Source organism: Camellia sinensis, chromosome 12 (genome assembly GCF_055761805.1).
Source record: "Camellia sinensis isolate YWXY chromosome 12, ASM5576180v1, whole genome shotgun sequence".
Lineage (NCBI taxonomy): Eukaryota > Viridiplantae > Streptophyta > Magnoliopsida > Ericales > Theaceae > Camellia > Camellia sinensis.
Window position 1 is genome coordinate 128,641,218 of NC_138972.1, and position 16,557 is coordinate 128,657,774.

A 16,557-nucleotide genomic window follows, 5' to 3' on the forward strand; every position below is an offset into this window, starting at 1 on the left:
GCAAGCTTGGTTAAACTCGATCAAGTAGCCCGATCAGTGACACCTATTTTCTTGAGATTATACAATATGTTTTTAAATGAAAAATAATAATCACACTTTTTTTTTAGCCTCTCATATTAGGGATGTTTGTTTCAGCTTTTCAAAGCTAACTTATAGCTTTTAGCTTTAAAAAAGTTATTTTAGACTGTTTGCTTAAACTTATTTCAAACAGTTTATGATTCTAACAGCTTATTTTAATTCAAAAAAGTTGATTCTGAGAAGCTGCTCATCCCTTGCTTCTGATTATCAGCTTTTGCTGTGGACATGTTAATTTATGATTATACTCTTAGATTTTTTTATTTTTTATTTTTTTAAAAATAGAAAAAGACCCAAATGGACTATAGATTATTATTTTTTTTTATGAGAAATGTAGACAAGTATTAAATAACAAAAAATAAAAATTAATTGAAAAAGCTATTTCACAGTTTATTTAACAAACACTACTCAGCTACTTAAATCTATAATCCAACAGCTACACCAAACAGATTAACAACTTCTGATTAAAGTTATAATTTATAATCTGTTAAGTTATAATCTATAAGTTGTTTTAATAGCTACACCAAACGGGACCATTATACTCCCTTTATGAGGGGGTAATATAAACAAAACTGAAAAGAAAAATGAGAGTTAGAAGTGAAAAGGAGGGTGTGAATATTATTTTTCTTTGATATATATATATATATATATATATATGTGCGTATGTATAGCATTAATTTAATATAAAGATTGTCATACAGTCCTTCATGTAAATCTCAAAAATTTTCTCCTAATTTAATGTATATTCAATTTGGGCATTATGCTCACAATCGGCTGATACTCTAATTTATTCATTTTGTAAGCTATTATATATAGATCATAATTGATATAAAAAACCATACTATGCTCTAACCTCAAAATATTTTGGTTCGTTCATCTTATAAATTTCTATCTATATATCATGATCAATAAAAAAAATCAAAATGATTGAATAATTTGAGCATTGATGTGGTGCCCACCAAAGACCTGCATTTGCTTTTGTAGAGAAGTGGTTTGGAAATACTCTTTTAATCTTGGGGGACGCTCGTGATCCTCAGCTAGCCACCTGAAAAGGAATCAACACTCCGGTCAGGGATGCCAGAATTAGCACTCCGACGGGCAAGTCAGTTTCTACTCTCTAGATTATTTGTATTTTAAGTTAAGTGTAGTAGTTCTCACATACCTTCCTCTGACTGATGATCTTGTATTTATATTACTCTCCTTCTTGGGCCTCGGGAATGAGCCCACTGTCAATTTGTCGTGCAATTGTCTATTCGGCTTGGTTCACAGTAAATCGTTTCTCTTTCGGCCCCATACGCAATCGGCTATATGACCGAATAGAGCAGGATTTAAATTGCGGGACGGGGTTGAATGAAATATATACTTCGACCCAGGTCCGAATATTCGGCCTCTCCATGAATCCGAATACTTGGCCCCCACAATTGCCCCCCAAGCACTTCACTTACGATAGTTAGCTGGAGTGTTTGGTTTCGAACTTTGAAAGGTTAGAGCCAAAATTCAACAGCTAACCTCATTTCAACACGGTTGTCAAAGCACACGCTTCTCGGTTATCATTTCAACTTCCCGCCCCTTCGTATGCCTCCATTTATTATGATTTAAAATCTTGTCGTCTTCTTGAATACGCACATCCTGGACGCTTAAAGTTTTTGAACTGCCTTCCGACTCCTTTCTGCAACTTCCGTTCGTCCTTCATTATCTTATCCATCTCTTGTAAACTCCTTCCTCCTTGCTCTCTTTTTGCTTTGAGTCCTTTCTCCTGGTTTGCCCTTAGTTTAGCACATTTCTATAAACTGATTGAAATGGCAAAGCATCTAAAATATCTTCTCTCTGCGGATCGAATTTCTGGTTTTCGATGCCATTTTTCTATCCTTGATGATGTCCGTCTATCGCTTGTGACAGACGGCACTCTCGACATGGAGAAAGACGATCAAAGCATGATCGTTTTCCCTCTATTGTCGATTGCGGAGGGTGGAGTCCGTTTCCCGCTTCATCCATTCCTCAAGGTTGTCCTTTGCCATTGGAGTCTTATCCCCTCTCAACCCAATGTCAATTTTTTTAGAATCGTAATGGGGATTATAGAGCTAAACCGCCGCCTTAGGATTAACCTCGGTATTCCTACTATTCAGCACTGCTACGCCTTGGCGAAGTCTTCTAGTCGGCATGGACGCTATTTCCTTAGGGCTAAGGACACTGACCATCAACTAGTCACTATGCTTTCTAGCTCTGGAAAGCGAGTTGACGACGTTATGGTTGTTGTCCGAGGCAATTGGGAATTTGGCGAAAGCGAGGATCGCCTTGATCTTATTCCTAGACGAAGGGGCGAACCAGGTTGCCGTATAACTTCTTGTGCCTATTTTTCGTTGTGTTTATAGAACTTGTTCTTGAGACCTCATGGTTTTCGTTTATGCAGGAAACGATTTGAAGAAATTTCTGACCTCAACCGACGACGCCGTTCTTTCAAAAATCAAAGTCGCGCTCAAATATTTCGGCCGTCCAAGTCTACAGAGATAGGGGAGGGCGGCCCACGTGCTGCTTCGCTACGAGCCAACCTATACAACCTTTTCGGCGGCAGAAAAAATCCCAATACCGAAGGGTGAAGAGTCTCTTACCGCTCTTATTTTGACTGACTTCAAAAACTTGCGACAAATCGGTTTAGAGGGATCCGATTTGGAGCGGGCCAAAGTAGCTGAGGTCGCCAAGTCAGATCAATCTGAAGCGGAAGTAGAGGAAGCATTGAAGTTGGCCTTTGAGGAAGCCGGCCTTAATTCAGCCGACCCTTAGTCTACTTTGGGTAGAGGGGACCTTTCGTTTGAAGACGTTTTTAACAGTTTAGAGGATCTTCCCGACACATACCCTGAAGACATGGATGGGTTAAGCCTCACACAACTTGCCAAGAAGGCGAACACGGAAAGGATGGCCGCGTGGCGAAGAGCAGAGGCCATTCAGTCTCAAGTGCCAGCTACCGCCGAATCCCAGCCTTCCTTACCCGTTGCCGAATCTTAAACCCCATTTTTTGTTGAAGAAATGGCAAAAAACCAAAGTACTAGTCCTCGATGGTCGTGCAGGCCGATCGAGAGGCCGATCAAAGGGCAGAGAAGCGTCCTGCCGAGGTCGAGGCTGGCTCAGAAAACTGGCCTGAAAAATGACCTCGTGTAAAGGAATTGGATGTGATCGTGCCCTTTGTCATTCATCCAAAGATAAAAAACTCGCCGATCTCCTCTGATTCTTCGGTCATTAAAGATCCTGTCGTCGCACTCAGCACGGCTACGGCCGTTTCATTGCTGGCTGACAAGGCGGCTTTTCGGTCGGAGCCTGATCTGGTTGTGATAGCATTAGCCGCTCAATCGGCTCTTTTGGTATATATCTTGACTTCATATTTTCATTTTATACAAATACCGTTTTGGTTCTAATTTCCTGTTTTACAGACGTTCGGTAGGATAGCGGAGATGGGTCATCGCCATCATGAAGTCGTCGAACAACTTGGTTGTTTACAGACCGAAGTTGAAGGCCAAAGGAGCAGGGCCGAGTTCGAGGCTATGAGGGCGAAGATGGAGGCAGCGAGGGCCAAGGCCGAGATGGAGAGGGCCAGAATTACAGATGAGCTCAGGTTGTCTGCTGAGTAGAGGGCGAATACGAGTGAGGCTGTGCTCAAGTCAGCCCAAGAGGCAATTGCCAAACTTGAGGCAGATTTGGAAGAAGCGAAGGCGGCGAAAGAATTAGCCGATTCTGAAGCTTCCAAGGCATATGAGGCTGGGAAGAGCGCCGCCCTCAACGATTACGTGGAGCAAGTCCCCAAATTCGAGAATCGGGGATTCAGACACGGCTGGCTCAAAGCCCTTGCTGCTGCTGATGACATTGGCTATGCCGATTCCATACGAGCAAGTGGATGTTGAGCCGCTGGAGTCTGACTCCTAGGACTGATTTGGGTGACGCTTTTGTTTTAGGATTTCGTATGTATTTTTACAACTTTTCATTTGATAATTTTCTTGTATTGCTACAGCCATAGTTGTTTTGCTAGGCATTTTCAGGCGAACTTGTAGCTTTTTGTTTAGTAATTTTTGTATGTAAAATGGCTACAATTTGTGCCTAATTTACTAATGAAAATTTCCTTTTTTACCTTGCTATTATTTGTGCTAAATTTTGTTGTTGATGAATGGTATTGCTTTCAATTGTAAAATGGCAACGTTTTCTTTTCAATACCAAGTGCATGCGCTTCATAATAAATCTGCCCTTGCCCCAGCCAGTGCATGAGCTTCGAAAGTCGGATAGGGCTAGCTCATGGAGTGGCTGCGGCATAAATCGATCGGCGTTGGGATTAAGTACTTGGCCAAATCGATCGACGTTGGGTTTAAGTACTTGGCCAATCAGATTAATAAATCTGCCCTTGCCCCAGCCAGTGCATGAGCTTCGAAAGCAGGATAAGACTAGCTCATGGAGTGGCGGCATTGGGTTTAAGTACTTGGCCAATCAGATTAATAAATCTGCCCTTGCCCCAGCCAGTGCATGAGCTTCGAAAGTCGGATAAGACTAGCTCATGGAGTGGCTGCGGCATAAATCGATCAGCGTTGGGTTTAAGTACTTGGCCGATCAGATTAATAAATCTGCCTTTGCCCCAGCCAGTGTATGAGCTTCAGAAGCCGGATAGGACTAGCTCATGGAGTGGCTGCGGCATAACTGGATCGGCGTTGGGTTTAAGTACTTGGCCAATCAGATTAATAACCTGCCCTTACTCCAGCCAGTGCATGAGCCGGATGGAGTGGCTGCGGCATAAATTGATCGGCGTCTGGGTTTAAGTTCTTGGTCGATCAGATTAATAAATTTGCCCTTGCCCCAGCCAGTGCATAAGCTTCGAAAGCCGGATAAGACTAGCTCATGGAGTGGCTGCGGCATAAATCGATCGGCATTGGGTTTAAGTACTTGGCTGATGAGATTAATAAATTTGCCCTTGCCCCAGCCAGTGTATGAGCCAGATGGGGTGGCTGCAGCATAAATCGATCGGCGTCTGGCTTTTGGCGTTTGGAATTAATGACGTTGCCTCTAGGGCACTACGTACACTAAGAATAAATGGGGTGAGTTCGCGCCAGTGATTCCACTTATTCTTATTCAGACTCGATTTGAACTAGCTTGGGGCAAGTGCAAATGTCAAACAGACTGTTCTTCAATAGCGGAGGAGAAGGGCGAACGTTGGCTGAGCTAGACATTGCGATAAATCACAGCAGCGAGCCTACACGCACCGGAGGAAGGACGTCCAAGGAACGAGAAAAATGTCAGCCTCCAAGTCGTCGAAGCAGATCACCGCGAAAAGAAAAATAACAACGGGGAAGCTCCCCGTGACCACGACCGAGGAACAAGCCAGACGTGACGCCACGACCATTGAGTTTTTCGATTTTCGTAGGGAATAAACCGATGCCTGAAGCGGATTCCATCGTTAAGGATCCGGGCGTGGCGGTCAAGTTTGCTCGACAGATCTTTCCACCAGAAGTCCAGCAATCGATGGTTGGACAACAAGATTTCGAAGTATTTCGAGAAGGTATCCATGGGGCGGTGAAGGGGCTGTACACCGCTTATGAAGTCGGTATGCGCCTACGCGCCGCGAGACGAGAAATAGAGAAGAAGGAAGAAAGAATCCGCAGTTTGGAGGCTCGCGCGGAGAAGGCTGAGCGTGAGTGTAAGGAGCTTAGGAAGGCTCAAACCACCGAGCCGCGTGCGGTGGGTCAATCCAACCCGATCGTGGAGGAGAGAGTGACTCAACGGCTATTCAATCACGCCATCGCCGACCGAGATACGGCAAGCATGTTCGCTGTAGAGAATGCGAGGACCATGGGTTACGAACAAGCTTTCCATGCGGGCCGAAAGGTTGGGATCGACAAAACCAAAGAGAAACTTGCGGAGGAGCTCTGCCAATGCAAGAACCAGGGATTTAGGCACGGTTAGATCGAGGCACTTCAGGTCGCGAAGACTCTCCGAGCGAAGGGTGTTGATTCAGCGTTGCCGCTGTACCAGTGTGATCATTTTTCCTTTTTCGCTTTTGAAGTCGAAAAGAGTGACGATGAGGGAGACGCCGGATAAAAACACTCATTGTGATGCTCAAAACGCAGATTGTGTTAGAAACTATGTAATCATTGGTTGATTGAATAAAATGTTTTGTTTTCAATGTTTGTGTTTCTTTATAGTTTTTATTCGGCACACATATGTTTGCATGTTTTGTGCTTTATTGTATAAATGTTTGAATAAATGTGTTTTAGATGATTGGATAGACATTGACCGTCTGGAGTTCATTTCAAATGTATATATGCCTTAATGTGCAAACGGTTTTTGCTGGCTCGTCATAACAGAGCGTTCATTAAATATTTATTCAGCATTAAATATGTATTCAGCCCAAAGACGTCATGCACCGATGGGGCTCCGAATCCGGAGACTGGATAATCATGATATCCACGAAGGGCGCTCCGAATCCGAAGGCTTTATTGGCCCAAAGACGTCATGCGCCGATAGGGCTCCGAATTCGGAGACTTTATTTGGCTAATCGTGATATCCACGAAGGGTGCTCCGAATCCGGAGGCTTTGTCGGCCCAAAGACATCATACGCCGATGGGGCTCCGAATCCGGAGACTTAATTTGGCCAATCGTGATATCCACGAAGGGCGCTCCGAATCCGGAGGCTTTATCGGCCTAAAGACGTCATGTTTCGATGGGGCTCCGAATCCGGAGACTTAATTTGGCCAATCATGATATCCACGAAGGGCGCTCCGAATCCAGAGGCTTTATCAGCCCAAAGACGTCATACGCCGATGGGGCTCCGAATCCGGAGACTTAATTTGGTCAATCGTGATAACCACGAAGGGCGCTCCAAATCCGGAGGCTTTATCGGTCCAAAGACGTCATGCGCCGATGGGGCTTCGAATCCGGAGGCTTTAATCGGAACACTTTTGAACTGGCAGTGAGTAAACAAGGATCTTTGTATTACAAAAGTGGTGCACGTACATGTTAAACCATTCACAACTAGTATCGTTCCCCACAAGTCGGGTTTAATGATAGAATTTTCGCAAGTGCGTTGAATTACAAAGCCGTGGGAGGCTCCTTCCAGACATGTCTTTAAACCGATACGCCCCTACCCCTGCGATCGAATCGACCTGATAGGGGCCGTCCTAGTTGGGGCCCAATTTCCATTGGCCGGTTTCCTGGCCACCGGAAGTACTTTCTTTAGGACCAACTCTTCTGGTGTATAGCAGCGCAGTTGAACCCGTTGATTATACGACTTAGCAAGCTATTGCTAATACCGCACCACGGATGCAAGGGCACGGTCTCTTCGTTCTTCAATCAGAACTAAATCCAAGGCAAGCATCATGACGTTTCGGCCCAAATCAAAAACTTTCGATTTCAAGGTTGGGAGGCCGATTTCCAGGGGTATGATTGCCTGTGCTCCAAAGCATAGAGCAAACGACGTTTCCCTAGTGGATCGCCTCGGCGTAGTTCGATGAGCCCACAACACACTCGGCAATTCTTCGACCCATTTGCCTTTAGCTTTCTCCAGCCTCTTCTTGATGCCGTCCAAGATGGATTTGGTAGAGGCTTCAGCTTGACCATTGCTTTGAGGGTAAGCCGACATGGAAAAGTAGGGCCGGATACCATACTTGCTGCACAGCTTTCGGTAGACGCCACAATCAAACTGGGTGCCGTTGTCTGAGATGAGAGCTCTCGGAATGCCGAATCGCGTTATGATATTTCTCCATACAAAGTGCTTGACATCGGTATCTCAAATGTGCATTAATGCCTTCGCTTCATCCCAATTCGTGAAGTAATCTGTGGCGACGATCAAGTATTGCTTGTTCCCTGGGGCCCTTAGCAATGGTCCTACGATATCAAGCCCCCACTGGGCAAACGGCCAGGGACTGGTGATAGAGCTTAACTCTTCAGCAAGCAGATAGGTTAACGGGGAGAACTTCTGGCACTGCTCACATTTTTTCACATAGCATTCGGCATCGGATCTCATTGTCGGCCAATAATACCCCTGTGTTATAGCTCAATGGGCCAAAGAGTGCCTGCCAAAATGTGCGCCACAACTGCCTTTATGTATTTCAGTCAGAAGCTCTTCAACTTTGTCCGGATGCACGCATTCTAGGTATGGACCAAAAAGGGACTTTTTATAAAGCTTTCCTTACGGATCCAAGTAGTAACGCAGGACTTTGTTTCGCAGCTTGTGTGCTTCTTTCTTGTTCTTTGGGAGCTGTTCGGAAGATAGGAATGCGGCAATGGGATCCGTCCAACTCGGTCCAGATTCTATGACATTGACCTGGACTTCCTCTGAAGGACCAATGCTTGGTTTCGAGATGAAACCCACCTCGATGGTCTGTTTGATCTTTGAGTTAATGGCAGAGGCTAGGCAGGCTAGGACGTCTGCGTGCGTGTTCTAATCACGCGTTATCTGATTCAATTCATGGTGGTCAAATTTTGCCAGCAAGGAGTTAGTCGTTTTCATGTAAGCCGTCATACGGTCATTTCTTGCCGCGTACTCCCCCTTCAGCTGATTAATCACCAGTTTTGAATCGTGAAATACCAGCAGACGCTGAGCACCCAGAAGATGTGTATTCCGCAAGCCGGTCAGAAGGGCTTCTTATTCAGCTTCGTTATTTGATGCTTCAAAGCCAAGTTTGATGGCCTGCTCAATTACTGCGCCATCAGGAGCCATGATTACTACTCCGGCTCCACTGCCCCGTTGGTTGGATGACCCATCACAATACAGCTACCAAATGTCCCCAACATAAATTCTCCAGTTCGGCTCAGGTCGAATTTCATCAAACTTAAAGTCGACAAGACCCCCGATAAATTCAGCCATAAAGTCGGCAAGCACCTGCCCCTTGATTGAGGTTCTAGGTAGAAACTGAATGTCGTACTGTCCAAGTTCGAGAGCTCACTTTGAAACGCATCCTGATGCTTCCGCACTACGCAGTACTGATCGGAGGGGGTAATCTGTAAGCACCCCGATGCTGTGCCTCTGGAAGTAATGCATCAGTTTTCTTGCCGCTATGACCAAGGCCAAGATGAGTTTTTCCTTGCTTACATAATACACTGGCCGCTGCTCCCCCAGCTATTCTTTTATTAGTACGGCGCTAACGGCCCGGTTGGAAACTGCCAGATACAAGATGAGCGGGTCGCCTGCCAAAGGTGTTGTCAGGAGAGAAATTGATCGGAGGTAGGTTTTCAGACCGTTGAAAGTGGCTTCACACTTGGTGGACTATTCGAAAGCCTTGTCCTGCCGTAGTGTATAGAAGAATTGTCAGCAACGGTCCGTGGAACGACTGATGAACCTGTTGAGTGCGGCGGCCATCCCCATTAACTTCTGTACTTCCTTGACCGATCGAGGGGAGCCGAGTTCTAGGATTATTGTGATCTGCCTTGGGTTGGCTTCGATTCTTCGGTGGTTGACAATGTAACCCAAGAATTTGCCAAAGTCGATCCCAAATGCACATTTGGAAGCGTTCAGCTTCATTCTATATTTACGTAGAATGCCGAATGTCTCTTTCAGATCGGCTATATGATTCTGCTCTTCCTTGGACTTCACCACCATATCGTCAATGTACACTTCCATAGTGTGGCCGAGTTGTTCTTTGAACATAGCAGTGACCAATCTTTGGTAGGTTACCCCTGCATTCTTCAGTCCAAAAAGCATAACCTTGTAACAGTAGGTTCCTCTTGAGGTGAGGAATGCAGTTTTCTCTTGGTCCTCTAGAGACATGGCGATTTGATGGTAACCTCTATAAGTATCTAGAAAGCTCATACGTTGATAGCGTGCCGTCGCGTCTACAAGTTGGTCAATTCTGGGTAGGGAAAAACAATCCTTGGGGCAGGCTTTGTTTAGGTCCGTGAAATCGACGCACACTCGCCAAGTCCCATTTTTCTTCTTCACGACCACTGTATTAGAGAGCCATGTAGGGTAGGTCACTTCCCTGATTGCCCCGGCGTCAAGCAGCTTGTCAACCTCCTCAACAACGGTGGCAGTGTGCTCTGCGGCTGACCCCGACTTTTCTGAATGATCGGCTTGCACTTAAGGTCAACATTCAAATGGTGCTCTGAAACGGACGGATCTATGCTCGGCATCTCGTAAGGAGTCCATGCAAACATGTCCAGGTTGCTGAGTAAGAAGGAAATTATCTACTGTCTGTCGGCTTGATTCAGGGAGGCGCCGACCATGAAGAGCCTGTCTGGGCTTCTGTCGATTTCGACTCGATCTAGGGCTTTCTTGGCCTTTTTAGTCAGGAGCCATCCAACATCATCGAGGCTCTCCCGATCCGGTACCTAAATGGAATTCACTTGCAACTCTTTCGGCATCTTTTCAGCAAGGATATAGCATGCTTGTGCCGACTTCTGTGAACCATGGATTTCCTCAATGCCGCATGCTATCGGGAAGCGAAACAGCTGATGATAGGTGCTTGGCTCTGCCTGCATAGTATGCAACCAAGTCCGTCCCATGATGAGGTTGTACAGCGATGGCAGCTTCACGACCAAGAACTCCACATCCACTATTCGAGAGCCCGCTCGAACAGGTAGTGCGATTTCCCTAATGGATACTCTGAATTTGCGTTGAAGCCGAGTAGCGGTTAAGGGGCCGGGAAAAGATCTGATTCGGAGAAGTCGAGTTTGGTGAATGTCTTGTAGTACATAACCTCCAATGTGCTCCTTGGATCAATGAGTATGCGCTCAACTGTGAATTGGTTTACGTGTAACCCAATTACTAAGGGATCGGTGTGGGGAAGTGTCACTCCGGCCAAGTACGAATCATCAAAAGTAATGCTTGCAGCTTCATGGGGCCATTTAGCCGGAGTGAGTTGATGTTGAGGATCAGGGTTCGACTGAATCATATGCACCGTGGATGAAATTTGCAGGCTGTATATCATGTGGATCACCCCAAGTGGAGGGGAATCCTGTTTTAAGGCTATTGCCTTGGTTGAGCTGCCCTTTCGAATGTACTGTTGTAGCCGACCATCCTGTACCAATTCCTCCAAGTGATCCTTCAAGGAATAACAACTCTCAGTTTCATGGCCGTGATCCTTGTGGTACTCGCACCGCCTATCCCGTCTTCACGTGTCGGCAGGTCCCATCATTTTTTACGACCATTTGAAGAATGGAAGATGTTGGATTTTGGACATGACCGTGCTGATTGGCTCTGACAACTCAGTATATTTCTTTTTGGCGCGCCTTGTGCGCCTGATATCGACTTGCAGCTGTTCATTTGCTCGGTAGGAGCATTGGTCGCTGGATCGGTGAGAATCTCGTCTCTTATCTCGTTTTGCCCGATGTCATGGTTCAGGGCTCTGGGGTGCTACAGAATTTAATGGCTGAGCAATTTCAGCAGGAGCCGTCTTGTTGGTCACATTTTCGGCTTTAACCCGCAAGGCATCATCTTCCACTTTATAGTATTCTTCAACTTTCTTCATCAACGACCAAACTGTTTTGGGGGGCCGTCTGGTCAAAGAGCTGTGGAGGGCACTGTCGGGATGCAGCCCCATCTTGAAGGCGGTGATGGCCATGGAGTCATTGCAAGCATCGTCTACCAGATTAAAACATTCACAATACCGCGCCGAATAAGCACGAAGGGTTTCCCCCGGTTGAATTTGCATTGCCCAGAGGGAGTCGACTTGCTTTGGCTGGACCTCATTAGTGATAAACCTTACCCTGAAGGATTTTTGAAGTTGGTGGAAGCTTTTAATCGAAGCTAGCTCCAGTTTATAATACCACCTGACAGCTAGTGGTCCCAAACTGCTTGGAAATATTCTACACATGAGACCCTCATCGTCTGCATGCAGCGTCATAGCTTGCTTATAGTGGCGGATGTGATCGGTGGGGTCTGATTTACCGTCGTATAAGGTGAATGGCGGTGCTTTGAATTTCTTGGGTAGCACTGTCTTTGCAATCCGTCGTATAAAGGGATCGTGCTGCTCTTCTTTATTTGAACTGTTTCTTCTTCGCTTATGCCTTATACGGGGACTCTCTTCAGAAGAATTGGTAGTTTCAAGTCGCCCCTTCTCCTTGGGCTCCGGGGATAATGAGTCGGAGTCACTATCGGTGCCGACTTGTCGGGCTCAAGGTCGTCGACCACCTGTCCTCGGAGGACGTTCGGGATCTAGGCGTACAGCTTGTTTGGACTTCGCCACCTCCAAGGCCAGATCTTGACGGAGACGTTCGTTCTCAGCGATCATGTTCTCTAACCTCTGTTCATTTTTCTTTGCTTGTTCTATGATCACCTGCATTGTCTCATGCTCCGAAGTCAAGGGTGAGGCGAAGTTCAAGGCGTGTCTTGCGGCGATAGTCTCCGGTCCAAGCATGGTTGTTGGAGTGAGGTCGTCTCTCTGCGTGGTTCCATCAGTAACTATCGGAGGGTCTTCTGTTGTCCGCCATGGATGTATTTGAGTATTCCCACAGACGGTGCCAATTGTGGAGAAATGGTTTGGAAATACTCTTCTAATCCTGGGGGACGCTTGTGATCCTCAGTTAGCCACCTGAAAATGAATCAACTCTCCGGTCGGGGGTGCCGGAATTAGCACTCCGACGGGCAAGTCAGTCTCTACTCTCTGGATTACTTGTATTTTAAGTTAAGTGTAATAGTTCTCACATACCTTCCTCTGACTGATGATCTTGTATTTATATTACTCTCCTTCTTGGGCCTCGGGAATGAGCCCACCGTCAATTTGCCGTGTAATTGTCTATTCGGCTTGGTTCGCAGTAAACCGTTTCTTATTCGGCCCCATACTCAATCGGCTATACGGCCGAATAGGGCAGGATTTAAATTGCAGGACGGGGTCGAATGAAATATATACTTCGACCCAGGTCCGAATATTCGGCCTCTCCATGAATCCGAATACTCAGCCCCCACAGCTTTTATTAGTGGTGTAGGTGTAGAGAGAGAGAGAGAGAGTAAAGATGGAGAGCTTAGGGTTTGGGTCCATTCGTTGCTCTTTCTGCAGATGGTGTTTGTCTTGGGCCATTGATGGTGTGGGTTATGCACCTTGCTCTTTTTACAGATGGTCTTTGTCTTGGGCCATTGATGGTGGTGGGCCTTAGTCTTGGGTGGGCCTTGGGCCATATGGGTTGAGTAAAAAAAGATGAAAAACAATCCAACAAACTCAATAGGAGTTAATGAATCGCTTTGGGGTTCAAATGCAATGCACAATTGAGGCACCTTATCGTTGTCCATGTTGGGTTCATGTGCATGCTTTTTATTCGTCCACTAACTATCCATTGGGCTTTATTTATTTATTTGAGTATTATCATTATTTTTAAATTTTAAAATCATCTAGTCTAAAAATTGATTTAAAAAGTATAAAACTTCAGTTTAATAAATTCTTTTAAGCAAAGTTATATGTTGCCTTGATCGATTTCATAGAAATTATTCCTTTTGATATATATATATATATATATATTAAATACAATTGATAGAGTTAAGTTTCCTAATAACTACCCTAACTAAAAAAATTTAGAGCAAGATAAATTTTGTTTTTTACTGATCTAATATTGTAGTTCTAATCTGGATTACTCGTTGAATGATTATACTTTTAAGCATGGGCCATTCGACTTTACTTGGCCCTAATATTTGGACCAGGTTTTTGCAATAACTTGAGCCTACTACATGGCCTTGTCCATTCTAATATTTTATTTTTTAGGCTTGATTAATGTTTCAACAAGTTTGGTTAAACCCGACCAATCAGTCCAGTTAGTGACACATATTTCTTGAGATGATATGATATGTTTTTAAATGAAAAACAATAATCACACTTTCTTTTTAGCCTCTCATATTACACTCTCCTTGTGAGGGGGTACTATGAACAAAACTGAAAGGAAAAATAAGAGTACGTAAGAAGTGCAAAGAAGGGTGTGAATATTATTTTTCTTTGATATATATATATATATATATATATATATATATATATATATATGTGTGTGTAGCATTAATTTAATACCAAGATTGTCATATAGTCAGTGGCGTAGTCAGGAATTCAATGTAGAGAGGACACAAATTAATGACAATATTATTTTATTTTTTTTCATAACAAATAACAATGAGATGTTACTAAACCTAAATGTTAAGATTTCACTTGGATAAATGCAAATTTTAAATTAAAGGATTTGAGATCAAATTTTATACAAATATTGGGGAGTGACTATTTTATTGGTGGATTGAAAAATTAAAAAAGAAGATACGATGAGACAGAAATAATATATTTTAGTAGAGAAATTCTATAAAACATACCGCAAAAAAAGTGTCTTTCATATATCGCAATTATGATTTTCGTAATCTTTAGTTATAACACATTATAGTGTTAGATATAATTTAGTTATAACTTCTTGTGGTTGTTATTTTGGTTATGACTATATATTAAGTAATAGTTAGTTATGACTTATTCTGGTATTAGTTATGACCTTTTGTAATTTTTTTTTTTTTTTTTATAATTGAAGATGTATTGCTTGATTATAATTTATATAGTGGTCATTTTAGTTATGAATGGAAAGAAACATATGAAGGATAAACTCCACATGTCAAATGTAACTAACAATCTAATAAACTCCATATCTTCATTTAAATTAATTATGTTTGCATGTCAATAATGATATATATTACCATTATATTGAAATTTTCATAGATAATAATATGACTTATCATAATCTATTTATTTTCAATCAAAATAACCATTATTGTTCTCATAATTTTAAAAATGTTATTGACATTTCCTTTTAAATAATATTTTTATAAATTTTTTTATTTAAAATATTTTATTTATGTTTAAAAAAAAAAAATTCCCAAGGGCACGTGAACCCCTTAAGCCCTATGTGATTCCGCCACTGTATATAGTCCTTTATGTAAACTTCAAAATTTTATTCTTAATTTAATGTATGTTCAGTTTGAGCATTACGTTCATACTCAGCTGTTGCTCTGATCTGTTCATTTTACAAGCTATTATATATAGATCATAATTGATGTAAAAAATCATATTGATCCAATAATTTTATTGATTATGTTTTAAAAAATTGATAATCAATTTTGAAAAATCATAACCGTTGTTCATTTTTACAAAAAAGGAACACTCCAACAACAACAACAACAACAACATGCAAAAGGTCCGAAAAAAGGTAAGGGAAATACAAATTATTTTATTACGGTGCCTGCCGAGATAATCTTAGTAGGCAATATTTCACAACATTATTGCAGGAAAATGAAAACTAATAAGAGCAAAACACGAAACACACATAAAATGAAAGAAAAAAAAGAAGGAAGAAGAAGAAGCCATTTTCGCAGGCAGGGAAATGCGATTGCATTTAGCACATGCAACAAGCCTTTTAAACCCCTAAGTTACCCTAGAGGACGAGTGAAGTCTCGTGAGGGTTTGCAGAGATGTTACCCACAAACATCTACCCACCAATGAATTGGTGGTGGTGGTTTATTTTCATTCCGAATAGACAAAGACATCCTTGGAGTCCTTGCATGTGTGTTCAGATAATGCACATAAGCTGTTGCGGGGTGCATCGTCACCATTGTGAACGCATGCATAGCGTTTGAGATTGCAGTGGCGAAGTCGGATTGTTGTAGTAGGATCAGTACCGAAGTACTCGATGACGAACAAAGTACATGCCAAATTGTGTCGCTCTTCGTTTCTCGCATCAGCATCAGCAGTAATCCATGACTGCTTGGCGGGATAGGCCGATTTCACTTGCCAGTATTTGTTGGTGTCACGACATTTTATGTGGCACATTCCACTCCCATCACTTGCCGGCTCCAATATGAATTGCACGTTCTGGTTCTTGGAATCCGTTGCGTCGGCTGAGAGATATACATTAATCAGCTGACTAGTATCAACTACGCGCCGCACATAGTTATTGGTGATGACTGATTTGAAAACTTTCTTACCACCTCCCACTGCCAATTCCAATGCCATTCTCTCTCTCTATCTCTCTTCTCTTCTCTTCCCTTCTCTTCTTCCCTCTCCTCTCTCTCAATAAATCACTTTTACTTGTTCCTTGCTTTCTTGTGATTCCCCTAACTCAAACCTGCGCTGCTATTTATAAGGGGAAAAAGGATTTAAATTATGTACGGTTCATCTTTAAAACCTTAAGTTTACGGGCAACCATTTAAAAGATGACACGTCAAATAAAACCGTTCCAACGGTATATTAATTTAATAACTTTGGGAACCCTAACGACGATTGCTCTTTCGAAAGCATGCCGCTGCGGAACAATATTCACAAATGAGTTTTATTACTTTTTCTTCTCCCGCGATGATGGGAAATAATATATTATTCATTTGCTTGGTTCCATTTTTTTAAAAAGAAAGTTTTATTTTTTTGTTTTCAGTATTTTTTTTATTTTTATTAAATTTTTTAAATATTTTAAGCAATTTTTTTTTTTACTTTTTAAACATACCTAACATAAATATACCTAAACAATAAAAAAATTGTGAAAAAAACCTTTAAAAATTCACTAAATACCAAAAAT

The 16,557-nt window shown here is 42.9% G+C and overlaps 1 protein-coding gene across 1 annotated transcript; it reads right to left on the reverse strand.

Annotated features, from left to right (window-relative positions):
* Nucleotides 1–15,512: 15,512 nt before the first annotated feature.
* On the reverse strand, nucleotides 15,513–16,001 carry LOC145803865 (uncharacterized). Its single transcript, XM_082897245.1, has one exon. The coding sequence runs from the start codon at nucleotides 15,999–16,001 to the stop codon at nucleotides 15,513–15,515; it is 489 nt and encodes a 162-aa protein (XP_082753371.1).
* Between the last annotated feature and the right edge of the window lie 556 nt (nucleotides 16,002–16,557).

Excerpts from the sequence above, each read along its gene's own strand:
- LOC145803865 (XM_082897245.1), bottom strand. The coding sequence starts at position 16,001 with ATGGCATTGGAATTGGCAGTGGGAGGTGGTAAGAAAGTTTTCAAATCA.